This window comes from Suncus etruscus, chromosome 17, assembly GCF_024139225.1.
Source record: "Suncus etruscus isolate mSunEtr1 chromosome 17, mSunEtr1.pri.cur, whole genome shotgun sequence".
Lineage (NCBI taxonomy): Eukaryota > Metazoa > Chordata > Mammalia > Eulipotyphla > Soricidae > Suncus > Suncus etruscus.
Window position 1 is genome coordinate 19,849,821 of NC_064864.1, and position 27,503 is coordinate 19,877,323.

The following is a 27,503-nucleotide window of genomic DNA, read 5'->3' on the forward strand; positions in this document are numbered from 1 at the left end:
AAAAGAGGGACTGAAAAGATAGAGCAGAGGTAAAGTATTTGCTTTGTACATTGCTGACCCAGGACAGACCATGGTTCGTTTCCCAGCGTCCCATATAGTCCCCAACCAGAAGCAATTTCTGAGCGCATAGCCAGGAGTAATCCCTGAGTGTCACCGTGTGTGGCCCAAAAAACAACAAAAAACCCCAAACAAAAAAGAAAAAAAAGGAAAAAAAAAGAGAAAGGAGTGAAAAGAGGAACCAGGGGTAGAGAACTGTGACAGAGGGTAAGGCACTTGCCCTGTATATGGCCAATCTAAGTTTAACCTCAGCATATCATATGGTTCTCACAGTCTGCACCAGGACTAATTCCTGAGTGCAAAGTCAGGAGTAACCTCTGAGTGCCCCTTCCCCCAAAAAAACCAAAAATCATACCAAAACCTAAATAAAAACCAAAACAATATGGACATTCTTCAAAAATCTAGAAAGTTATCTTCCATAGGATCCAGCAATACCACTCCTAGGAGTCCCAAAACAATTCAGAAAAGCCTTCTGTTATTCCTATGTCCAATGCAGCCTATTTACAATAATAAGAATCTCGGGGCTGGCGAGGTGGTGCTAGAGGTAAGGTGTCTGCATTACAAGCGCTAGCCAAGGAAGGACCGCAGTTCGATCCTCCGGCGTCCCACATGGTCCCCCCAAGCCAGGGTAAATTTCTGAGCGCTTAGCCAGGAGTAACCCCTGAGCATCAATGGGTGTGGCCCCCCCAAAAAAATTAAGTACACTCTCCTTCTTAGGGTTACAAACAAACAAACAAAAAACAATAATAAGAATCTGGATAAACCAAGTACCTAAGAATAGATGAGTGGATAAGCACTATGGTTCATTTATGTTTTGGAATTGTTAGGAAAAATGAAGTCAAGAAATTTGCTTATATATGGATGGATATGAAGAGTATTATGCTCGAATGTGTCAGAGGGATAGGAATAGAAATAAAATGATCTCACTCATTAATGGGATATAAGAAAAATAATATAGAAATAATAGAGAGGCAATAGAAATGAGGGCCTGCAAGACCAGTCTGTGGTAGCAAGTTTGCCACAAATAGTGGGGGAGTGTAGCTAGGGCAGAGTAAAGACCACCATGACCATGATAGCTAGTTGGAAATGATCACTCTGGACAAGAACTGGGTGTTGAAAGGAGAACAAATGATAGGCATGATATACCTTCAGTAACAATCTTGCAAACCACAGTGTTTAAAAGGAGAGACAGAGACAGAATGACAGAGAGACAAAGACACACACACACACACACACACACACACACACACACACACACACACACACACACAGTGAGACTGCCTCAGAAACAGGCATGAGGGAGGGCTATAGGGAAACTGTAGGATTGGACTGAAATTCATCCATGATATCTTACGGTAATTCAATTAAATGATTTATTACAAAAAAAGAAAAATGAAAAAGAGAGAGAACCCCTCACCCCTGTGGGGAAACCCCGGGGCCCATGGAGACATAATACAGTAGGGCACTTGCCTTAGAAAGGTTTAGGTGCGGTACATCTACCCTCCGCCCCCTTCTTCCAGCAAAGAAACAGACAAGCAAGCAAGATGCGTCCAAGGAAGAATATGAAGTTCACGACAGAGCAAGCATAAATGCATTTTATTACCGAGAGCAGAGATTTATTTCTGACCTTTGCATACTTTCTCATACTGCTGAACAGTTTCTTCTACTTTCTGGTTATTTAACTGCTCCTGAAAAAGGAAACAATTTTAATTAACCTATTTGCTGTGCTATTTCTCTGGCCCCTAAATTAAAATATATCTTAAAAACAAATATTTGGGACTAGAGCAATAGCACAGCGGTAGGGCATTTGCCTTACACAAGACCAACGCCGGATGGACCCCGGTTCGATTCCCAGCATCCATATGGTCCCCCGAACCTGTTAGGAGCGCAAAGCCAGGAGTAAACCCTAAGTGTACAGGATGTGACGCCCCCTCCCCCCCAAAAAAAGCTCCACAAATACTTAACAGTGAGAATTTCACCATGGTGTGAAGGATGAAAATAGCAGTTAAAAAATAAAAAATAAAATAGCAGTTAAAGAGCCTTATAAGTACTTAAATAAGTGAAAGACAACTTAGAAAGGAGCACATGCTTTACGTGCAGAAGCTTTACATGCTTTTATATGGTCCCGAGAGCCCCTCGGCACTCTGATGTAGAAAGTACTGAACGGTTTGGGGCTATGGGTAGAGGAAGATCTTTTAAGTGTCAAGATTAAATTAGAAATCCTTTTTAGGGCTGGAATGATAGCACAGCGGGTAGGGTATTTGCCTTGCACACAGCTGACTGGGGTTCGATATCTGGCATCCCTTATGGTTCCCCCAAGCACCGCCAGGGATGAGACCTGATTGCAGAGCTAGTAGTAACTGTACACCACTGGGTGTGACGCCCCAAAAAAGCAGAAGTCTTTCTTTTGGTTTGGGGTAACACCTGGTAGTGCGCAGGGTTTACTCCTGCTCTGTGCTCCAGCATCACTCCTGGACATGTTCAAGAGGCCATGTTAAATATGTGGGAATCCAACCCGGTCTTAGGAATCACTTCTGGTGGTATTCAGGGGATAATGAATAATGGAATAATGGGGATCAAATCTGTGTTGGCTGCATGCAAGGTAAGTGCACTATCTGTTGTACTATTGCTCCAGCCTCTACGATGCCATTCTTTTTTTTTTTTTTTTTTTTGGTTTTTGGGCCACACCCGGTAACGCTCAGGGGTTACTCCTGGCTTGGGGGACCATATGGGACACCGGGGGATCGAACCGCGGTCCATCCAAGGCTAGCGCAGGCAAGGCAGGCACCTTACCTTTAGCGCCACCGCCCGGCCCCAAAAATTTTCTTTTTCTTTTTTTTTTTGGTTTTTGGGTCACACCCGGCAGTGTTCAGGGGTTACTCCTGGCTGTCTGCTCAGAAATAGCTCCTGGCAGGCACGGGGGACCATATGGGACACCGGGATTCGAACCAACCACCTTTGGTCCTGGATCGGCTGCTTGCAAGGCAAACACCGCTGTGCTATCTCTCCAGGCCCAACGATGCCATTCTTGAACAACTGGTATCTACCACTATAAGTCACTATTTTCTTTCTATAAATTTTTTTTGGTTTTTGGGCCACGCCTGTTTGATGTTCAGGGGTTACTCCTGGCTATGCGCTCAGAAATCGCCCCTGGCTTGCAAGGTAGACACCTTACCTCTAGCACCACCTTCCCGACCCCCATAATTTTTTTTTTTTTTTTTTAGTTTTTGGGACACACCCGGCGGTGCTCAGGGGTTACTCCTGGCTGTCTGCTCAGAAATAGCTCCTGGCAGGCACGGGGGACCATATGGGACGCCGGGATTCGAACCAACCACCTTTGGTCCTGGGTCGGCTGCTTGCAAGGCAAACGCCACTGTGCTATCTCTCCGGGCCCAAATTTTTTTTTTTTTAGAAATAATCCCTATGGTGGCGCTAGAGGTAAGGTGTTTGCCTTGCAAGCGCTAGCCAAGTAAAGGACCGCGGTTCGATGGCATGGAGGTAAGGCATTTGCCTTGCATGCAGAAGGTTCCGGCATCCCACATGGTCCCATATGGTCCCCCGAGGCTGCCAGGAGCGATTTCTGAGCATAGAGCCAGGAGTAACCTGAGCACTGGCAGGTACGACCCGAAAACAAAAAACCAAAAATGACAAAAAAAGGGAAAAAAATAAGAATATATTCTGGATCCCCCAAAAGGTCAAAATTTATTATAAAGAACCGATATCTTTTTTTGTTGTTGTTGTGTTTTGTTTTTGCTATCTCTCCGGCCCTAAGAACCGATATCTTCATTGAAATACTAATAGCTACCAACAGTTCCTTCTTTTTGGTGAAGCAAGATTAAGTGTTTTTTTTTCATTTGTTTTTGGCTATACTTTATGCTCAGGGTCACTCGTGGCTCTGCTTGGGGGACCAGAGAGTTTATCATTCACGGACAGAACCTAGGTCAGTCACACTCAGAGCAAGGATTCTACCTCCCCTGATCTGGCTGGCAAGGTAGTTATTACTTCATTTTATTTTTTGGGGGCCTCACCCATTGACGCTCAAGGATTACTCCTGGCTATGAGCTCAGAAATTGCTCCTGAATGAATGAGGGAAATAGAAAGTCTATCTTGAGTACAGGTGTGGGTGGGGTGGCGAGGAGGGAGATGTGGAAAATTGGTGGTGGGAATCTTGCATTGGTGAAGGGGGGTGTTCTTTACATGACTGTTATAATACAACTACAATCATATTGTAATCATGGTGTTTAAATAAAGATAATTAAAAAAAAAAGAGAGAAATTGCTCCTGACTTGGGGGGACCATATAGGACGCCCGGGGATCAAATCGAGGTCTGTCCTAGGCTAGCACTTGCAAGGCAGGCAGCATACAGCTTATGCCATCGTTTTGGCCTCAAGGTAGTTTTTATTGAAACTTATTTAGAAAGATGTGAGGAAAGGGAAAGCAGGAACTGTATGTTTAAGAGAAAACACAGGTTTGAAGAGTAAGTCAACAGAATTTTTTTTTTTTTTATTAAGTGGCTCCAAATATTTTTCAGAGCTCTGGAGTTTTTTGCTTTAATTTTCATGGCTCCAACATTCACAGTACTTATTGCATTTCACATCTTTTTTTTTTTTTTTTTAGTTTTTGGGTCACACCCGGCGGTGCTCAGGGGTTACTCCTGGCTGCCTGCTCAGAAACAGCTCCTGGCAGGCACAGGGGGCCATATGGGACACCGGGATTTGAACCGACCACCTTTGGTCCTGGATTGGCTGCTTGCAAGGCAAACACGGTTGTGCTATCTCTCCGGGCCCTAAGTCAACAGAATCTTAAGCATCTTTAAAAACAAAACTTACCCTAAGTTGCTGAATGGTTCGCTGCTTCATATCTATTTCCTGAGAATACTGGTTTTTCTTTTTCTCCAGTTCATTAATCTTAATTCTCAGCAATTTATCTTCATCACGCATTACAGATACCTACAAAATAAAGATTAACTACAATTTTTTTTTGGATTTTTGGGCCACACCCAGTGACGCTCATGGGTTACTCCTGGCTATGCGCTCAGAAATCGCCCCTGGCTTGGGGGACCATAGGGACAATGGGGGATTGAATTGTAGCCCATTGCAGGTTAGTGCGTGCAAGGCACTACTGCCTGCAGCACCACTCTGGTCTACGGTCATTTTTATTATAAACGAAAATATTCATCATCACAAAAATTAATGAGGGGCTGGAGAAAAAGTACAGCAGGTAGGGTATTTGCCTTGCCTGTTGCTGACTTGGGTTCTCTTCCCAGCATCCCACACGATCCCAAAAGCCTGCCAGGAGGTAATTCCTGAATGCAGATCCCAAATCAGCACCAGTTGTGTCACAGATGCAAAAAACAAATACAGGCCAAAGTGACAGTATAGTAATAGGCGCTTTTTTGGCATGCAGCCGGCTATGGTTCAATCTTTGGCATCCCGTGTGGTCCCTGGAGCTTGCCAGAAGTAATCTTCGAGCACAGGTCAGAGGTTACCCCCAGAGTATAAGGTGTGGCCCAAAAATTATACAAAAAAAATTAATAAAACAAGAAAGTACTTTTTTTTGTGGAGGTCATACCTGACTGCTTAAGGGTTACTCTTAGCTCTGCACAGGTATTACTTATGGTGGGGAATGGGGAACCAATGGATGCCAGGGTTCAAACTCAGATTGGCTTCACTCCTGTACTATCTCTCTGGCCTACATCAACTATTTTTAGTTTGATATATATACTAGTTTGTAAGAAACATAGGGTCTGACAAATTTCTAATTCTAAATTGGATATAAACTAAGGCAAAACAACCCTGTCATTTAAATTCCCACAAAACCTTTCAAATTAAGTACCTCTTTCTGAACTTGCTCAATTTGTCTTTTGGCATCAGCTAATTTCTCTTTCAGTTCAGCATAGTCTTCTTCTTTCCTCTGAAGATCTTTCTTCAGATTCCGGGTCAAAGCTGAGTTTTCAGAGAGTTCCTCTTTCAACCTGAAAATAACACTTGCCTCTAAGTGCCATATATCTTTATCTTTTTCTGCTACACCCGGAGATGTTCAGGGGTTACTCCTGACTCTACAAGCAGTAATTACTCCTTGTGGTGCTTAGAGGACCACATAGATACTAAGGATTAAATTTATAATATATATATATATGTATATATATATTTCCAGCCTCCCCACTTATCACTTCAGCAGATCCTACATTTGAACTAGGAAGAATCTACAAAATCTTATTTTTTTCACAAATTTGGAAAGTTCAAACCTCGAATGCGTCCTTCAAAGTGGATTTCATGAGATTATACAAACAGATTTGGTTCCAAAACTTATGTAAGTTCACTGACCATACATGCAGCATTCCAACAGGGTAAGTTATGCCTATCTAAGTAAGGGCTACAAGAAAAAGCAATAAAGTTAACCCTCTGTATTTTAATAGTTTAATATTATTTAGCTTACTTTTCAATTTCTTGTCTGTTTGTTTCTTCCTCTTTTTCTCTTAATTGAAGTGAATGCTTGGCATCTTGCAATTCATTTCTTAACTGTGTTATTTCCTGATTCAACTGGACTTCCCTTTCTTTGAGTTCTTTGGTGGTTTGGATAGAGCCCTCAAGATTTTCTTGAAGTTCATTGAGATTTTTTTCTAGCGTTAAGATGACAGACTCCTTTTCCAAAATTTCTTGCTTTAACTGTGTTGAATGACTACATGCTTCACTTTGGGTTTCTATGACTGCTTCAAGCTCTTTTACTTTCACCTGATAGCCAGTAACATCTTGTGTAAGTTCTGAAAGTGCTCTCTTCCCTTCAGCTACAAGCTGTACTTGAACCTCAAGGCTAGAGTTTTTTTCTTGCAGTTCATCTTTCAGTTGCTGTATCTGAGTTTCTTTTTCTTCTAGTAAGTCACCTTGAGTTTTTGTTTTCCTCTCCTCTATTTCCAGTCTACTGTTTTCATCCATGTAGTCTTTTAGTTCTGCTTGTAACTTTTCAATTTGTTGTTGCAGGTTTTGGATCTGATGACTTTTTTTGGACGAAGTCTTTACAATTTCTTTACATTCCTCCCAAATAGCTTCAATGCTAGAGTGGAAAGAATTTTCTCTACTGAACTCATGAATGGGATATTCTTTGACATGCTTACTTACCAAATAATCTTTATTTATAAGACCTAACTGTGTACTTGACAAATCGTCCTCTTGAGAACCCCTTGACAGGTCCCTGAGGTTGAGTAAATCTATGTTTGAGATCTGAGAAGCTGAGTCAAAAGTACGCAGTTCATCGATTTTTGCTTGCATTAATTTTATTTGTGAAACATTGTTTGTTATGGTTCTTCTAGCAGTTTCGATGTCTTCAGACAACTTTACGATCTTCTCCTCCTGCTCCTGATTTATACCTCTTTGTACATGTAAGTCGGAAACGGTGCTATCATAGTTTGACTGAATGTGTTGGATCTCTATGCTAAGAGTAGAATTCATTTTTTCAGAAGAACAAACTTCTTGCTGTAAAACAGCAATCTGTTTAGTTAGTTCTGCTTTTCCTTCCTTTTCATTTCTAAGTTCATTCTCAATAATAAGTAAATGTCTTTTAAGCTCTTCATTCTTTTCTAGTAAAACTCTGTAATTTTCCTTATCTTCTGAAATGGTCTGTTGTATTACTTCACTCGTTTGGTCTTCAGTGACAGTTGGATTACCATGTAATGGTCCTTAAAAAAAAAAAAAGACAAACTTTATTAAGATCAAAAAATCATCATGTGGGGCCGGGCTGTGGCGCTAGAGGTAAGGTGCCTGTCTTGCCTGCGCTAGCCTAGGACGGACCGCGGTTCGATCCCCCGGCGTCCCATAAGGTCCCCCAAGCCAGGAGCGACTTCTGAGCGCATAGCCAGGAGTAACCCCTGAGCGTCACAGGGTGTGGCCCAAAAACCAAAAAAAAAAAATCATCATGTAAGCCAATATTAAACACATGTAAAAGAAACTGAAATAAACTTATTTAGTAAAAAAGGAAAATACGGGGCCCGGAGAGATAGCACAGCGGCGTTTGCCTTGCAAGCAGCCGATCCAGGACCAAAGGTGGTTGGTTCGAATCCCGGTGTCCCATATGGTTCAAAAGAACACACCTTGACCAAGTTAAGATTCATCCCAGACATGCAAGGATAATGTAAACACACATAAGTCAATCAACATAATACACCATGTCAGTACAAGAAAAGTTAAAAATCATACCCTCCTTAGGGAGGGTCTGGGTGGGGCTCTGAACTTCCAGCCTCCCAGCTTCTTGAAGGATCTCTTTCCTTTCTGGGAGCCTGGAGTCTAGCAGCATGGGGTTCGGCAGGCCTCCACCATGCCAGAGGCCTTCTTTTTTTTTTGGTTTTGGGCCACACCCGGCGGGGTTACTCCTGGCTGCCTGCTCAGAAATAGCTCCTGGCAGGCATGGGGAACCATATGGGACACCGGGATTCGAACCAACCACCTTTGTGTATAGCTTGTTGAAGATTGGTTATCGATTCTGTTGTCATTGACTTTGGGTTTGGTGTGTAAGTCTGATTTTTTTTTTTTTTTTTGGTTTTTGGGCCACACCCGGCGATGCTCAGGGTTTACTCCTGCTGTCTGTTCAGAAATAGCTCCTGGCAGGCACGGGGAACCATATGGGACACCGGGATTCGAACCAACCACCTTTGGTCCTGGATCGGCTGCTTGCAAGGCAAATGCCGCTGTGCTATCTCTCTGGGCCTGCCAGAGGCCTTCTTAATCAGGCCTTGGGGGGGGGGGGGGTGCGAGACTTGGGTAACCCCAGCACCCCTCTACCGCCTTGCTCCAGATCTCTTCTTTTTTTTTTTTTTTTTTTTTTTGGTTTTTGGGCCACACCCGGTGACGCTCAGGGGTTACTCCTGGCTATGCGCTCAGAAGTCACTCCTGGCTTGGGGGACCATATGGGATGCCGGGGGATCGAACCGCGGTCCATCCTAGGCTAGCACAGGCAAGGCAGGCACCTTACCTCTAGCGCCACCGCCCGGCCCCTCCAGATCTCTTCTTAAGGCAGTCTCTGGTAATCTCTTTCCTGTCTATATTTTCAAAATCACGCAGGGGCACCAGATACATTAATAGTACTCACTATCATTGAATTATGTTTTTATGTATGCAGAATGTTCATTTTGTACTATGCCCTTTCGCACACTCTTACAAAAGATCATTTTTCTCTTTAACTCTCTTAACCCCTATCATTACTCCTCATTTAGCCTTTTTAATTTAAGTACTGTAGAGTCCTAAGTCACAGACCAAAGTGGTGCCCTGGAGTGAACACCCACCCAACTATTCCAATAGGCATAGAAATGACACGTATGTCTTTTCAACATTTTATGTGTGCTTTTTTTTTTTTTTGGTTTTTGGGTCACACACGGCACTGCTCAGGGGTTATTCCTGGCTCCATGCTCAGAAATTGCCCCTGGCAGGCACGGGGGACCATATGGGATGCCTGGATTCGAACTGATGACCTCCTGCATGAAAGGCAAACACCTTACATCCATGCTATCTCTCCGGCCCCCTTATGTGTGCTTTTTTGACGGCTATAACTTTTGCTGAATATTCTCTTATACAGTGACGATCCCCCCCCCCCTTTTTTATCTTCTCTTTGTGAACTGTTCAATATGGAATTTGGTGTGAAAGAATCCCTCAGTTTAATGCTTATCTTTGAACCAAGTCATGGGTATTGTTGGACGTGTTCTTACGCCCCCATATACTCTGATAACGCCACATGGCTTTATTTCTTGTTTGCATAAGCACACTAAAACGGGAAAATACTATATATACAAATAAGTTCTTATCTAATAGAGATGGGAACACACAAATCTTGTAGTGCAATGGGACCTTACATCCTGAACATTGATATAAAGACCTGGCACAGGCCTTAGAAGAATGGGCATTCTCCATTCACCCCTGATCTAGAGAAGTTATCTATGAAACATCCAAGGTTGTCTATAACATCACCTGGAGGAAATCCTCTACCAGGGAAGACCCTACCACTGCTCTGACATCGACCTACTCAAAAGAGACTTCCCTTAACACTGAGAAGACTTAACAACAATGACCTGCTTACTGGACAGGGCTTTCTGTATTGCCCCTTAATTGTAAGGTGAAACTAGAGGCTACTCCACACCAGCCTGACTTCAATGTAGGATGTGCAGATTCCAGGATCTTTAATACAGAAACCTGATGCCAACAATAGGACTGCATGAAAAATGAAACTGTATTGGCACTACAGACAATGACTTGGATTGAATAAACTAGTTTGCCTGGAGCCTAGAGTTGGTCTTATGCCAGGAAACTTCAGGGGTAGTGGTCTCCTTGTATTTAGACCAAGGCTTTTCCTTTCCATGTCCCCCATATTTTGGTGGGCCTATGCAAACAATATTTGCCACTCTAACACCGTTTTTACTGTGCCCTTTTGACTAACCCTTTAAAAAAAACCTCTTAAACTTTTGATGCTAACTTAAACTAATATGTATGTGCGTGAAAATATAAAAAATACTATGCCTTCAATGTTTAAGGAGTCATATAAATATCATGGCTTTAGATTGCTTTGTGTACTGCTAAGAAATGTTATAATGTACTACAATCTGGGGACTTGTGGACAAAGTAAGTGTACATGGGTTCTGCCTTATTTTTCTTAATGTTCTTTGACTGTAAGTTCAATATTTAGGCGTCAGCAAGGGGATTTCTTCTGAGAACTCTGTTTATGGGCGATTGTCCTTTCACTGTAACTTTACCTGTCCTCTTTGCATCATTTTTCTCATAATTAAAAATAAAAAATTAAAAAAAAAGAAAAAAAATCATACTATAGTATTAATTGATGCAGAAAAGCTCCTGACAAGATCCAGGATCCATTCACGATAGTCACTAACAAAATGGGTTTGTCTAGAATCGAAGAAACTTTGATCAATATAATCAAAGCTGGGGCCGGAGCAATAGTACAGTGCGTTTGCCTTGCACGAGGCCAACACAGGACGAATCGCAGTTTGAATCCTAGCATCCCATATGGTCCCCTGAGCCTGCCAGGAGTGACTTGTGAGTGCAGAGTGCAGGTGTGAGACAAAAATAAAACAAAACAAAAACAAAATAAAACAAACAAACAAACAAAAAAATCAAAGCCACTCACCATAAGGTCACAGCAAGTGGGAAGAACTAAAGCCTTTCCTTCTAATATCAAGCATAAGACAAGGTTGCCCATTCACAGCACTTCACATCAATATAATGCTGGAAATATTTGCTATAGCTATTAGCAAGAAAAAGAAATCAAGGACAACCAGATAGAAAAGTCATAAATCAAGCTCTCACTATTTGTGGATGACTATTCTTAGAAAATCCATGGGGCCGACGAGGTGGTGCTAGAGGTAAGGTGTCTGCCTTGCAAGCGCTAGCCAAGGAAAGGACCACGGTTCGATCCCCCGGCGTCCCATATGGTCTCCCCAAGCCAGGGGCAATTTCTGAGCACGTAGCCAGGAGTAAGCCCTGAGCATCAAATGGGTGTGGCCCGAAAAACAAACAAACAAACAAAAAAAAACAAAAAAAAAAAGAAAATCCTAAAAACGTGGCGGAGAGATAGCATGGAGGTAGGGCATTTGCCTTGCATTCAGAAGGAAGGTGGTTCAAATCCCGGCATCCTATATGGTCCCCCGAGCTTGCCAGGAGTGATTTTTGAGTGTAGAGCCAGGAGGAACCCCTGAGCACTGCCGGGTGTGACCCAAAACCAAAAACAAACAAAAATAAATTGAATTAAAAAGAAAAAAAAGAAAATTCTAAAAACTTTACAAAAAGCTTCTAAAGGTGGCACTAGAGGCAAGGTGTCTGCCTTGCAAGCGCTAGCCAAGGAAAGATCGCGACCACGGTTCGATCCCGGGCGTCCCATGTGGTCCCCCCAAGCCAGGGGCAATTTCTGAGTGCTTAGCCAGGGTGTGGCCCGAAAAACAAAAACAAAAAGCTTCTAGAAACAATAGTTTTAGTTTGTTGGTTTATTTTATTTTGGGGCAACACCCATAGTTACTCCTGGCTCTTCCGTTCAGAAACTGCTCCTGGCAGGGAACCATATGGACGAAGGGGATCGAACCCAGGTCTGTGCAAGGCAAAAGCCCTACTGCTATCTGGCCTAAGGGATTTGCACTTTTAAAGCGCTGCTCGTGGCAGCTAAAAGTAATACCTTTCTTTGCTGGTGGTTCCTCTTCTGGAAGTTCATTTTCATTTGATCTTTTTCTTCCAGAACAGTGTTTAGTTTCACAATCCTTAGGCATTTCAACTATTTCACTACAAGGCGATCTATTGTTTGTTATTAGAGAAGTATCAGTCTTGTCCTAAAGTAAAAAATTGGTTTACATATAGGAAGTCATAGTAAAAATAAAAACTAAAGATATTTATAGCATAGATATAGATATTTTAATAGCATCTCAAATTTCAGTTTCAAAGCTGTTAAAACATTTTCTATTTCTTTTTATATAAGCATGTATGAAGCCATCGCACAGAAAATCTGGTAACTATACAGATCCTGTCAGCAAGAACCATGTTTTGATGTGTGTGACTGCCAGTGATTGCACTGTATGGCTAACAAATGCAACCAGTACAGGGAACAGTGACATAACATTTTCTATTTCTTAGGACTCACTTAAATTGCCAGGGGCAATTTCTGAGTGCAGAGCCAGGAGTAACCCCTGAGCACCTCCGGGTATGGTCTAAAAATTAATCAGCCAACCAATCAATCAATCTAGTTAAAAAACAAAACAAAACAACTATAATCCCATATAAGAACAGGAAATATATGCACCCTAAGTAAACTATGTACCTACTGCTTCTATGCAACCAATGATAGGCATATATACCTTGTTCTGAAGATTTAAAAAAACATGTTTTTGATTTTTGGTTTATACCTGGCAATGCTCAGGGTTAACTCCTGGAGGGACTGGGGAACTATCTGGGTTGCCTGGAATCAAATTCAGACTGGCTGTGTGCAATGCAAGGGCCCTTCCCACTGGATGATCGCTCTAGGCCTTGAACATTTCACTGCTTCTTTTTAGGAGCTGACAGAATAAGGAGGTTGATTACATCTATAATTTTATTTATTTATTTGGTTTTTGGGTCACACCTGGCTGCGCTCACATATCGCTTCCGGCAGGCTCGGGGGACCATATGGGGTGCTGGGATTTGAACCACCGTCCTTCTGCATGCAAGGCAAACGCCCTATCTCTATGATATCTCTACGGCCCATACATCTATAATTTTAATACAATCTATTATATAATTGCTAGTTTCTAATAATATGAATAACTGTGGGTACAGAGCGGTGGCACAAGGGGTAGGGCATTTGCCTTGCACAAGCTAACCTAGGACAGACAGTGGTTCAATCCCCCAAGCCAGGAGTGATTTCTGAGCGCATAGCCAGGAATAACCAGAGTGTCACTGGGTGTGGCTCCCCCCCCAAAAAAGAATCAAAGTGGTTGTGAACTTAAGGAGTAAAAATTTGGGGCTGGAGAAATAGCATGGAGCTAGGGTGTTTTTGCCTTGCACGCAGAAGGATGGTGGTTCAAATCCCAGCATCCCATATGGTCCCCCAAGCGAGCCTGCCAGGAGCGTAGAGCCAGGAGGAAGCCCTGAGCGCTGTCGGGTGTGACTTCACCCAAAGACCAAAAGAAAATAAAAAAAGGAGTAAAAATTTATGACATGATCCGAATCTACTTAAATCTGCCTATCGCTAGATGACTCATGGCTAACTACTACAGTTCTTCCATAACCATTCTCTTAATTAATCAATCAATTTTTTTGGTTTTTGGGCCACACCCGGCGTTGCTCAGGGATTACTCCTGGCTGTCTGCTCAGAAATAGCTTCTGGCAGGCATGGGGGACCATATGGGACACCAGGATTCTGAATTAATTTATTGTTCTTGTTCTTGCTGTTTCTTTCTCACTTTCTTTGTTATTATTATTTTTTTTTAGTTTTAGGGTCACACCCGGGGACTCTCAGGTTACTCCTGGCTCTGCGCTCAGAAATCATTCCTGGCAGGCTCGCAGTCCTACTTTTTAATTTATCCTTATTGGGGACCCCAGGTCTTGGGATATTCCAGGATCACTTTAGCACATTTCCAACATCGGGGAGCAAGTTCACTGTCTCACACCATGGCTACTTCCTAAGCCTCTGACCACCTCCTGGACCCTTTTCTGTGACAGATCCCTAACAGCAGGGCTGCCAAGGATTGCTTTAGGGCCCAGAAGGACCTGGGATTTGGATTTGTGACCTTGTGCTTAGCAGGCAAGTGCATTACCGAGTCACATTTTGGGCCCACCTTACTAGGAATCATAAACTTTTGGGCTTTTCTGATCATTTCAGTACATATAGTTGTAGCAGAATTGAAACTTGCAATCCTGCATTTGCCAAGCAAGCACTGTAAGCTCTGAACTATCTTCACGGATTCCTGAAAGCAGTATTATAAAAATTTTGTTTTTCAATTTTTGAAGCCATGCTCATCTATTAACTTTTCAATTAAAGATAAGCATATAGTCATAATGCTTCTTTAATCACTTAATTTCAAGTTCCTTGTGAAAGAGAAATGAAGCTTAAAGTTTTACCTTATTAGATTTCTCGGGCTCTGGAGTTAATGAATGTAAGTTAATTTCTGATTCTGGAAAAAAATGTTGAACATAAATATCTAAGTATTCATTACAGATAATCACGAAACGGCAGCAACTATCGTAAAATATTACAAACTGCAACTATTACAATGCTCAGCGAGTTAATTTTATCACCAGTTGGAAATTATTTCTCACAAAGCCACTTCTCCATCCATCTTGCTTCATACAGAAAAAAAGAGCAGCATATATATATATATATATATATATATATATATATATATATTTTTTTTTTTTTTTTTTGGTTTTTGGGTCACACCCAGCAACGCTCAGGGGACATTCCTGGCTTGACGCTCAGAAATTGCCCCCGGCAGGCTCAGGGGACCATATGCAATGCCAGGATTCGAACCAACATCCTTCTGCATGCAAGGCAAACACCTTACCGCTGTGCTATCTCTTTGGCCAAGAGCAGCATATTTAATTGAATATTCCTAAACTCCTATCTGGCACTTGTATATAGATTACTTCATTGGAGCCATTCTACCTTAAGCTTGTCGATACCAAGGAGAATTTATTACAGAGAGTTCGTAAAGAATATAGAACAGGGGCCAGCGCAATGGCGCTAGAGGTAAGGTGTCTGCCTTGCCAGCGCTAGCCTAGGACGGACTGCAGTTCAATCCCCTGGCGTCCCATATGGTCTCCCAAGCCAGGAGTGACTTCTGAGCGCATAGCCAAGAGTAACCCCTGAGTGTTGCCGGGTGTGGCCCAAAAACAAAAACAAACAAACAAAAAAGAATATAGAACAAAACCTAACAGCTTTACAATTTCCTGAGATTTCATGTTTTGTGGGGGGGCCACATCCAGCAGCACTCAGGGGTTACTGCTCCTGGCTCTGCACTCAGAAATCAGTGCTGGCAGGCTCGGGGACCCTTTAGGATGCTGGGGATTGAATCCAGGTCAGCCACATGAAAAGCAAATGCTCTACATGCTATTGCTCTGGTCCCTCCTGAGATTTATCTGCAGACATAGCTAATACTTATGGACTAGTTTCTTTCTTCTTTTAATTTTGGGCCATATCCAGCAGTTCTTTTTTTTTTTTTTTTTGGTTTTTGGGCCACACCCAGTGACGCTCAGGGGTTACTCCTGGCTATGTGCTCAGTAGTCGCTCCTGGCTTGGGGGACCATATGGGACACCGGGGGATCGAACCGCGGTTCGTCCAAGGCTAGCGCAGGCATATCCAGCAGTTCTTAAGGGCTAGTCCTTGGCTCTGGGAATCTAATTATACAAGGTAGATAACCCTGGGCCCACTACATGAAAACCATACACTCGGGTCTGAGCTATCTTTCTGACTCCAAGAGATACCTGTCTAAAGGCAAAGAAAAAAAAATAAGTTTAATATTAAATAAGTTACTATAAAAGATAAATGGTCAAAAAATTTTTTTTTGGTTTCTTGATTTTTGGCTCACGCCAGATAGGGCTCAGGGGTTATTCCTGGCTTTGCACTCAGAAATCAATCCTGGCAGGATCAGGGTCCAAATGGGGTGCCAGGGATTGAGCATGGGTTGTCTGCATGAATGGAAAATGCCCTTTGTGCTATTCTATCACTCTAGCCCCATTATGATCAAAATCTTCATGTTGGGCCCGGAGAGATAGCACAGCGGTGTTTGCCTTGCAAGCAGCCGATCCAGGACCAAAGGTGGTTGGTTCGAATCCCGGTGTCCCATATGGTCCCCCGTGCCTGCCAGGAGCTATTTCTGAGCAGACAGCCAGGAGTAACCCCTGAGCACCGCTGGGTGTGGCCCAAAATCCAAAAAAAAAAAAAGAGTGCCATCACGGGGCCCGGAGAGATAGCACAGCGGCGTTTGCCTTGCAAGCAGCCGATCCAGGACCAAAGGTGGTTGGTTCGAATCCCGGTGTCCCATATGGTCCCCCGTGCCTGCCAGGGGCGATTTCTGAGTACATTGCCAGGAGTAAACCCTGAGTGTCAAACGGGTGTGGCCCAAAAAAGAAAAAATCTTAATGTTACCGTCACCCAAAATTTTTCTACTTGCTCCATAATATCTCTCTGGCCTCTCTTCGTCTTCTCTCGTCTCTCTTCCTCTCCCTCTCTCTCTCATGCAAGCATACACTCTACCTGCTATCACTCAGGCCCCCACTAAATATCTTATACATCCTACTATTTTCTTATCCATCTATATTATTTTATAATATGTATATTAATACTGATAATTATTGTCAGTACGTAATACTACTATATTATAATACTTCTACATTACTGTGTAATATGGATAAAATATATGTACTTACCCTTTTGTCTCTTTTTTAACTCTTCTTGGGTTTCAATTAGTTTCTCTTTGGTTTGATCTAATTCAGCTTTAACTTGATTAAACTTTATTTCTAAAGAAGCAATAGCCTCCTGGGGGTCAGCAAGAGATGCAATACATAAGTGAGCAACTTCAGCCTGTTTTTTAATATCAGTGACATCATCTTGAAGAGAATCAATAACATCTTCAATTCCTACAAAAGTATGTGCTTCCTAGAAACAGCAAAAACCACACACCTAATGTTAACAGTGGCTTTTACTTCTTACAGAGCATCTGATCTGACAATTCAAAAAAAAAAAAAAGGCAAAAAAACTGTAATTATGAAAAAGTTATGCACATCACTCATTTAACATTTTGGGGTGACCCAGACCCAGTGATGCTCAGGGGTTACTCCTGGCTCCATGCTCTGGAATCACTGCGTAGGGGACCGAATTAAATGCCAGGGATCAAAGCTGACTTGGCTGTTTGTTTTTTTGTTTTGTTTTTGTTTTTGGGTCACACCCAGCGGTGCTCAGGGTTACTCCTGGCTGTCTGCTCAGAAATAGCTCCTGGCAGGCACGGGGGACCATATGGGACACTGGGATTCAAACCAACCACCTTTGGTCCTGGATCGGCTGCTTGCAAGGCAAACGCCGCTGTGCTATCTCTCCGGGCCCTGACTTGGCTGTTTGTAAAGCAAGTGCCCTACCTGCTATATTATTCCTTGGCTCCCTTTTTAAAAATATGGAGCTTCAAGAATATGCACTATATTACTAACAATGCATGTTTAATTATGATAAAACCACACAATGATTTTATATTTTTTTCCTTTGGGGGACACACCCAGCTGTGCTCAGGGATCCACTGGCAGGCTCTGGGGGATCATACAGGACCACAGGGATCGTACCCTCTAATTCCCCACTTTTTTTTTTTTGATTTTTGGGGCCACATCAGCAGTGCTCAGGGGTAACTCATGGCTCTACCCTCAGAAATCGCTCCTGGCAGACCCGGGAAACCATATGGGTTGCTGGGGATAGATCTTGAGTCTGTCCCAGTTGGCAGCATGCAAATATCCTACCACTTACTCATGACTGGAATGTGGCATAATAAATCCAAACCTGAAAGTCTCACTAGGTATTTTTATGGAGTTAGAGCACAGAGCCTTGTATAAATCAGACCTGGGTTCGATCCCGGGCATACCACATGGTACCCTGAGCATTGCCAGGGGTAATTCCTGAGTGCAGAGCCAGGTGTAAGCATTGTTGGATGTAACAACGACAACAACAAATATTTATATATATATATATATATATATATATATATATATATATATATATATACATATATACACACACACACTATGTAAAGTGTGAGACTTTCATACACATAAAAGTCTAACTGGGTATTTTAAAATGTCTTAATCAACATACTTCAGATTTGACTCTCACAGCATGATCTTCATTCAATGGTGCTCCCTGAGTGTCTGATTTATCAATCAAGTTCTTGAAGATAGCCAAACGACAATCAGCACTTTCTTCTAATCTCTCTCGTTCCTGAAGAAGAGTTTCCCTTTGTGACACAAATCAACCCCATTAAGAGATTTGCCTCACATTTCTATGATTAAATACATTATAAATTAAAAGCAGATTTAGGGGCCAGAGAGATAGTGCCGGAGTAGGGCATTTGCCTTGCACGCAGCTGATCCAGGACGGACAGTGGTTCCATTCCTGGAATCCCCTATACCTGACAGGAGTAACTCCTGGGCGCCACTGGGTGTGACCCAAAAACCGGGGGAAATAAAAAAAAAAAAAAGCAGATAGGATCAATCATGTATGATTCAGGATCACCAAGTAAATTAGTGAATTATTTTCAAATCTATATTAACGGAAGGTCAGAATTGGGAAGTCTTTCATTATAAAGTTAAAAGAATTATTTTATTTTTCAGTTTTGGGGTCACACCTGAAGATATTGAGCTCCTGGCTCTGCCCTCAGGAATTATTCCTGGTGATGATGGAGGGACCCGATAGAATGACAGGGATTGAACCTGGGTTGGCCGTGTGCAAGGCAAGCACCCTACCCAGTATACTATCTCTCTACTCAGTTTTGATCAGAACATGAAAGAACGAACATACTTAAAATCAGCTTCCCTTTGAGCCAAATATTGAGAAAACTCCTCTGTAACTTCTTCGCGTATTTTAAACTCCAATGTTATTTTTTCCTTTCTTTCATTTATCAGTTTTTCTTTCAAGTCTTCTATTAAATCCAACAGTTTCTAAAATACAGAAACATTAAAAGTTTAATAAGAGATTCCCAGAGAAAAGCAATCTAAATGTTATTTTTTTTTTTTTTTTTTTTTTTTTTTTGTTTTTGGGCCACACCCGTTTGACGCTCTGGGGTTACTCCTGGCTAAGTGCTCAGAAATCGCCCCTGGCTTGGGGAGACCACATGGGACGCCGGGGGATCGAACCGTGATCCTTCCTTGGCTAGCGCTTGCAAGGCAGACACCTTACCTCTAGCGCCACCTTCCCGGCCCCAGCAATCTAAATGTTAAAATACAGAAGAACCTTTTCCAATTAGCTGATAATCTTTTTTTTTTTTTTGGTCACACCTGGCAGCGCTCAGGGTTTACTCTGGGCTCTACGCTCAGAAATCGTTCCTGGGGCCCAGAGAGATAGCACAGCGGCATTTGCCTTGCAAGCAGCCGACCCAGGACCAAAGGTGGTTGGTTCGAATTCCGGTGTCCCATATGTTCCTCCGTGCCTGCCAGGAGTTATTTCTGAGCAAACAGCCAGGAGTAACCCCTGAGCAACGCCGGGTGTGGCCCAAAAACCAAAAAAAAAAAAAAAAAGAAATTGTTCCTGGCAGGCTCGGAGGACCATATGGGATGCTGGGATTCAAACCACCGTACTTCTGCGTCTAAGGCAAACACCCTACCGCTATGCTATCTCTCCGGCCCCTGCTGATAATCTTTTTATTTTTTACGTTTTGTTGGGGAGGCGCTTGGGTTACACAGTGCTGCAGGGGTTACTCCTGGTTCTGTGCTCAGAAATTATTCTTGGCTGGCTCAGGTGACCATATGGGGTGCTGGGAATTGAACCTGGATCGACTACATGCAAAGCAAATGTCCTACCACCATACTCATGCTCTGACAACAACAATTAAGAATTATATTGGTTGGGTTTAGAGCTATAGCTGGTGCTCAGGGGTAACTCCTAACTCTGAATTTAGGAATTACTGTTGGTGGTGCTGGGGGACCATATGGGATGCTGGGGAGTGAACTCTGGTCAACTGTGTGTGAGGCAAAAGCCCTACCAACTGTACTATTACTCTAGCCCTGTAATTATGTATCTTTTAATAGCAAAAGTATTCTTTTTTTTTTTTTTTTGGGTCACACCCAGCAGTCCTCAGGGGTTATTCCTGGCTCCATGCTCAGAAATTGCTCCTGGCAGGCATGGGGGACCATATGGGACGCCGGGATTCGAACTGATGACCTTCTGCATGAAAGGCAAACGCCTTACCTCCATGCTATCTCTCCGGCCCCGCAAAAGTATTCTTTTTGGAGATTACATATTTAGAAAGATTCAAACAGACTTCTCTATGCCTTATAAACCGACATAAAATAACTCAAATATCTTGCTATCTAGTTATACTAAGGAAAAAAAAGAGGAAGATTTAGGCACTGACTTCCACGAGGAACTTAAAATAGAGAGTTTCTATATAATTTCATTTAATCCAAAGAATTTCTAGGAACATCTACATTTCACAGACAGGAAAAGCACAAGCTATGATACATGCTTGTTATTAGTTTAAAATTACTGTCAAAATCTGAAATCCGGGCCGGGCGGTGGCGCTGGAGGTAAGGTGCCTGCCTTGCCTGCGCTAGCCTAGGACGGACCGCGGTTCGATCCCCCGGCGTCCCATATGGTCCCCCAAGAAGCCAGGAGCAACTTCTGAGCGCATAGCCAGGAGTAACCCCTGAGCGTCACAGGGTGTGGCCCAAAAACCAAAAAAAAAAAAAAAAAAAAAAATCTGAAATCCAAGTGTTATACGGAGTAGCTAAAAATTCCAAACACTCCACTAAATGGCAGATATGTTACAGAAACTTAACTTATTGGGCCTTTTTTGGAGGGCAGACAACTTATTCAGCTGTGCGCAGGACTTCCTCTTGGCTCTGCACTCGGGTCACTGCTGATGGTTCTTGGGAAACTGAACACAGATTGCTGCATCTAAGCCAGTATACTGTACTCCACTGTAATCTATCTCTAGCCTCTGCTAGGCTTTTGAAACTAGGAATAGAAGCAACAAATCTATAGCCATTAAAGTACGTATTAATGTTCTGTTGGCTTTTTTCTCTCTTTTTTTTCGCTTAGGGTGCTCTTAGCGCTCAGGGGATCAGATGCAGACCCAGGGATTGAACCTGGGTTAGCTGCATAAAAGGAAAGTGTTTTAATCCTGTTCAATCCATAACATTCTCCAGAATAGACATGTAATGAATTATAATATTTAGAAACAGCCCAGGAACCATGCATTTTACCACTAAGCTACATCACTGGTAGGACACGAGTAACAGCTTTGTGGTAAAATGCATACCTTGCATTCAGGAGACCTGAGAAGTGAACAAAGAAAAAAAAAATGGTTCAAGCCAGGGACATAGTTCAAGTGGTGGTCCACAGGCCTCAAATTCAATCCTCAATTGAAACAAACTTAACAGTCTTTTGGAGATTTGACTAAAACTTGTCAACGATATATTAACCCAAAGAATTTCTCATAGCAACATATTTTGGGGGTTAGAGAGAGAAAGTGCAGGGGTTAAGTCATGTGCCTTGCATGTGGGAATATTCCTGGAAGTCTGCTGAGTACAGCATCATTGGCCTGGAAAGTAGTTCAGAAGGGCCTTCAAACCAAACCAAAACAAAACAGGGTGCATCTACATACTTAAAGAGAGAGAACTAAAGTAAATATGGTATAAAATGTTAACAACCAGCAAATCCAGGTAATATGTAAACAGGTGTTCACCAGGTCTTACCAGGTTTAAAAACATTTCAAAATACGAAGCAGAGAAAGATAGTTTCTGGGTGAAATAAATGGAAGGGAAGGCTCCAGAAGAATTGTTAAAGATGGGCCTGAAATGGGGCCGAGAGACAGCATGGAGGTAGGGTGTTTGCAGAACAGAGCAATTTCTGAGCATAGAGCCAGGAGTAACCCCTGAGAGAAGGTGTGACCCAAAAAACAAAACAAAACAAAAAAGATGGGCTAAGAGACAGAACAGCATGCAGTGTGTTTGGTATTGCATGTGGCTGATCTTGGTTTGATCCCTGGCATCTGCTATGGTCTCCTGAGGATCACAAGGAGTAATTTCTTTTTTTTCTTTTTTCTTTTTGGTTTTTGGGCCACACCCGGCAGTGCTCAGGGGTTACTCCTGGCTGTCTGCTCAGAAATAGCTCCTGGCAGGCACGGGGGACCATATGGGACACCGGGATTCGAACCAACCACCTTTGGTCCTGGATCGGCTGCTTGCAAGGCAAACGCCGCTGTGCTATCTCTCCGGGCCCACAAGGAGTAATTTCTAAGTGCAAGCTAAGAGTAACTCCTGAGCATTACCAATGTGGCCCAAAATCAAAAATGAATTGTTAAGGAGCTGGAATGATAGCAGGTCGTGTGCTTGTCCTGCATGCATCCGACCTGGGCTTGATCCCTGGCACCACAGATAGTACTCTGAACACTGCCAGGAGTGATTCTTGAGCACAGAGATGTATAAGCAAGCAAGCAAGCCCTGAGCACAGCTGAGTGTAACCCCAAAAGCCAAACCAAAGCAGATACAATCAACCAAGCTCAGAAGTAGCAAGTTCTTCATACATACTCGCTTCTCCTCATGATCGAGCATCGCCTGGGCTTCCTCGATCGTTTTATCTAGATCAGCATTTAGCTCAGTTTCCACATTCTGCTCTTCTTCAGTGCTTTCTAAATCTTCAACCACATCTTCGCTTTCCATCAAATCTTCTAGGTTACTTTCCCATGCAATGGTGGATCTTTTCTCATTTAATATTTTTTTATCTGAATTATTAATGTCTAATGATTTATCCTGAGAAGATCTGACAGGTCCAAATGATTTCTCTTGAGAGGAATTTAAAGACTCTGGAATACAAACCTGTAAAAAATGCAAAGATAAATTTTTATAGAATGGAAAGAACTATCCAGTAATAACCCAAACAACTTGTTTAAAAAAAATAAAATAGGGGCCGGGCGGTGGCGCTAAAGGTAAGGTGCCTGCCTTACCTGCGCTAGCCTAGGACAGACCGCGGTTCGATCCCCCGGCATCCCATATGGTCCCCCAAGCCAGGAGCGACTTCTGAGCGCATAGCCAGGAGTAACCCCTGAGCGTCACTGGGTGTGGCCCAAAAAACCAAAAAAAAAAAAATAAATAAATAAAATAAGGGGCCGGAACGGTAAGGCATCTGCCTTATCAGGAGCGATTTCTGAGCTCATAGCCAGGAGTAACCCCTGAGCATCACCAGTGTGGTCCTCCCCCCTAAAAAAAAAAGAATCAAAATTCTTAAATGAATAAGAAAAAAGTGAATTATGCATACAGCAATGCTCAGAAAAATGTACTTTCCAGGGCTGGAGTGATAGCACAGCAGGTAGGGCATTTGCTTTACATGCGGCCGGACCAGGATTTGATACCCAGCATCCCATATGGTTCCCCCAAGCTTGCCAGGAGCAATTTCTGCAGAAACAGGAGTGACCTGAGTGCTGCCAGGTTTGACCCTTAAAAAAAGTACTTAGGGGATGGAGCAGTAGCACAGTAGTAAAGCGTTTGTCTTGCATGCAAACGAAACAGGACAGATGGCAGTTCGAATCCCGTCATCCCATATGTTCCTCCGAGCAAGCCAGGGGTGTTTTCTGAGCATAGAGCCAGAAGTAACATCTGACCCCCCCCCCCCCACCAAATATTTTCCTCACTTAAATTCTCATCGTAACATGACTTCCCAATTTGTGACCAAATGAACCACAGAGGTGGCTAAGTTGACCATTAGTGTCAGAAAACTCATCATATGTAAGATATTGTGAACATTTACTTCTGTAATAAATTTCGATTTATAGGGGTAACTTTCAATCTTTTCCTCCTAATTGGCTAAATATCTCTATTTTTTTTTTTTGAGTCACACCCGGAGGTGCTCAAGAGTTCCTCCTGGCTCTATGCTCAGAAATCACTCCTGGCAGGCTCGGGGGACCATATGGGCTGCCAGGATTCAAACCACCGTCCTTCTCCATGCAAGGCAAATGCCTTACCTCCATGCTATCTCTTCAGCCCCTAAATACCTCTTTAAAAATTTCAAGAGTTTCCTAAAGTTACCATTTTTTTTTTGGGCCACACCTGTTTGACGCTCAGGGGTTACTCCTGGCTACGTGTTCAGAAATCGCCCCTGGCTTGGGGGGACCATATGGGACGCCGGGGGATCGAACCGCGGTCCTGATCCTTGGCTAGCGCTTGCAAGGCAGACACCTTACCTCCAGCGCCACCTACCCGGCCCCCTAAAGTTACCATTTTAAGACAAGATTACCTACATTAAGAAAAAACAATGTGGGGCCAGGCGGTGGCGCAAGAGGTAAGGTGCCTGCCTTGCCTGCGCTAGCCTTGGACGGACCACAGTTCGATCCCCCGGCATCCCATATGGTCCCCCAAGCCAGGAGCAACTTCTGAGCGCATAGCCAGGAGTAACCCCTGAGTGTTACCGGGTGTGGCCCAAAAACCAAAAAAAGAAAGAAAAAACAATGTTATTTTATTAAGTTCAATGGAAGTTTAAACTTACCTTTTGTGCAATGGCTGAGAACTTTAGCACATTGAGAGTTTCGTCATAGGCAAAACAACACTGGCTGATGTTGACAATCATAGATATTTTCCCTTTTCCATTAAAGAAACTTTGAAAATAGTGGGTCAGTTTACTCTCCCTAAAAGGCACATGTTGAAACCTGTGGGAAAAAATTTGCACAGAATGAAGTCAAGGTACTGATCATTTGGGGGAGGGGGAGGATCACTTTCGGTGGTGCTGAGGGGTTACTGCTGGCTCTGCGCTCAGAAGTTGCTCCTGCACTCCTGGCAGGCACAGGGGACCATATGGGATGCAGATTCAAACCATAGACTGTCCTGGTTTGGCTGCGTGCAAGGCAAACATCCAACCGCTTGTGCTATCTCTCTGGCGCCAGTACTAATCATTTTTAAAAGGAATTAACCTAACTCTCAAGGACTTAAATTCTAGATTAGAGAATTTTTTGTGTAATATTTTTTTGGATTATTTATGATGCCTTTATGGTTTTTTTTGGGGGGGGGTTTTGGCCCACACCAAGAGGTGCTCAGGCCTATTACGGTGTTTTTTAAAATGCCACCATCAGATATATCACAAATATTGGGAACAATTTGTGTTGGCGAGGATGTGGTGAAAAAGGAACTCTCATCCACTGCTAATGGGAATGCTGCCTGGTCCAAACCCTATGGAAAACAGTATGGAAGGTTTTCAGTAAACTCAGAATTGAACTGCCTTATGACTCAGCAATGCCTCTTTTGGGCAGATCCCCAGACAGAACATCAGTCCAAAAGGATGTATGCACATTGCTATTCATCACAGCACTCAGTACAATAGATAAGACTTGGAATCAACCTAGATGTCCAACAACAGATGAGTAGATCATGAAGATGTGGTACATATATACAATGAAATATTACATAGCTGTAAGGAATGATAAAATCATGCAATTTGCTATAACATGGATGGAAGGAACTAGAAGATAATATATTAAATGAACTAAGGCAGAGGATAAAGAATAATATAACTTAAGTGTGGTATCTAGAATAACTGCATGAAGAAAATGCAATGTCTTAAATGGAGATGTTGTGAACACTCTAGGACCCAAAAATATAGTGAGAAGGAAAGAAACTGAGTAGAGGAGTAAGATACATATGAAAAAAACGGGGGACAGGGGTTAAGGGTCTCAGGTGCATTTGGTTGTGTTAATAAAGGACAGAACTGGGCTGGAGCAATAGCATAGCAGCAGGGAGTTTGTCATGCATGTGGCCAATCTAGGACAGATGGTGGTTGAGTCCCAGCATCCCATATGGTCCCCCGAGCCTGCCAGGAGAGATTTCTGAGTGTAGAGCCAGGAATAACCCCTGAGCAATGCTGGGTATGACCCCCCCCAAAAAAAAAAAACAAAAACAAAAACAAACAAAAATAAATAAAACCCAAACACATAACTACTAGTGATGAAGACGAATTCATAATTTACTTAATCTATCTGCCAATGCAGAAATTAATCACAACTGATCATAAATATATTGGTATGAACAGATGCAAACCAGTACCATGAAGGCATCTATAAATACATATTTTCTATGAGAACCTTTATTCACTTAGGTGAGTTACTACTGACAATGACTGAGACTCTTTTATTTGTCATATAAAAATGAGTATTTTGGGGCCAGAGCGGTAGGACAGCAGTAGGGTGTTTGCCTTGCACGCGGCTGACTCCCAATGGATCTGGGTTCGATCTCCGAAGTCCCATATGGTCCCCTGAGCCATGTGCTATTTCTGAGTGCAGAGCCAGAAATAGCCTCTGAGCATCACCAGGTGAGGCCCAAAAACAAACAAACAAACAAACAAAAACAACAAAAAACTAAACATAATCCATTCCATAAAATTATTGGGTTAAGAAAAAGAGCTTTATGGGCAGGGGAGACAGCACAAAGGGATAGAATGCATGTATTGCAAGCCTGGATCCTGGTTTCTACACATGACACCTCCCTGGTCCCCTAAATACTGCTTGAAGCACCCCCTAGCACCCTGCTAGAAGCAGCTTCCACACTACCATATGATACTAAATATGTGGGTAACACCCGCCACACTTACTTTGACTTTTCACTGTTCTTCAAAACGTTAATACACTTCCCGAGAGTCAATAAAGAAGTATTGATATTCCCAGTCTCTCTTAACCTTTCGCCGCCATTCTGTGTCTTCATGCTTCTTTCTGAACCAGCAAGATCACATAAAGATAATCTGAATTAAGCAAAAAGGGGGGAAAAAAACAAAAATAACTCGAAAGGATTTTCAGACAGAACTATGCAAAATAATAATTTGAAGTATGTTCAACTTACTCACTGACTCGTATTACACGAGGCGTTTCAGAATCTATGATCTGTAATATTCTGATAGTGAATATGCTGTGACTAAAAGAAACAAAGATTGAGTGTTAGCTTTTATTCTTAATTTCTGCATTCCTAACAGGTGAGCCACACCTACATAGGAACCTGTTTATATCCTGACAGCAGCCACAGTTCCAGTTCTGTGTTTTCTAATTAGCGACCAGAGAGCTCAATTCAGTATTTGGGCCTTACCTATACGTACACCTACACAAAACCAAATCTTTCATTTCACTCAGAAGCCCCAGTGCCTCAAAATAACTAATAATAAAATCTCAATTTGTTTGAAAATATTTTTTTTTTTTTTTTGGTTTTTGGGCCACACCAGGTAACACTCAGGGGTTACTCCTGGCTATGCGCTCAGAAGTTGCTCCTGG

At 42.7% G+C, this 27,503-nt stretch overlaps 2 protein-coding genes and 1 non-coding gene across 3 annotated transcripts in view; all 3 read right to left on the reverse strand.

Annotated features, from left to right (window-relative positions):
* Positions 1-27,503, reverse strand: part of RASGEF1A (RasGEF domain family member 1A) — a 485,335-nt gene that overhangs the window by 333,454 nt on the left and 124,378 nt on the right. The window lies entirely within an intron of this gene.
* KIF20B (kinesin family member 20B) overlaps positions 1-27,503 on the reverse strand; it is a 62,161-nt gene that overhangs the window by 21,774 nt on the left and 12,884 nt on the right. Inside the window, exons 8-20 of the mRNA XM_049764574.1 lie at positions 27,082-27,153; positions 26,837-26,983; positions 24,746-24,905; positions 22,795-23,082; positions 19,067-19,206; positions 18,365-18,503; positions 16,939-17,167; positions 12,554-12,558; positions 12,217-12,367; positions 6,496-7,732; positions 5,893-6,031; positions 4,887-5,006; positions 1,685-1,745 (exon numbers count right to left, since the gene is read on the reverse strand). Coding sequence (XP_049620531.1) covers positions 1,685-1,745; positions 4,887-5,006; positions 5,893-6,031; positions 6,496-7,732; positions 12,217-12,367; positions 12,554-12,558; positions 16,939-17,167; positions 18,365-18,503; positions 19,067-19,206; positions 22,795-23,082; positions 24,746-24,905; positions 26,837-26,983; positions 27,082-27,153 — 2,888 coding nt within the window. The remainder of the gene's footprint in view (positions 1-1,684; positions 1,746-4,886; positions 5,007-5,892; positions 6,032-6,495; positions 7,733-12,216; positions 12,368-12,553; positions 12,559-16,938; positions 17,168-18,364; positions 18,504-19,066; positions 19,207-22,794; positions 23,083-24,745; positions 24,906-26,836; positions 26,984-27,081; positions 27,154-27,503) is intronic.
* On the reverse strand, positions 12,514-12,647 carry LOC125995662 (small Cajal body-specific RNA 14). Its single transcript, XR_007491141.1, has one exon. It is a non-coding gene; the product is annotated as a small Cajal body-specific RNA 14 (non-coding RNA).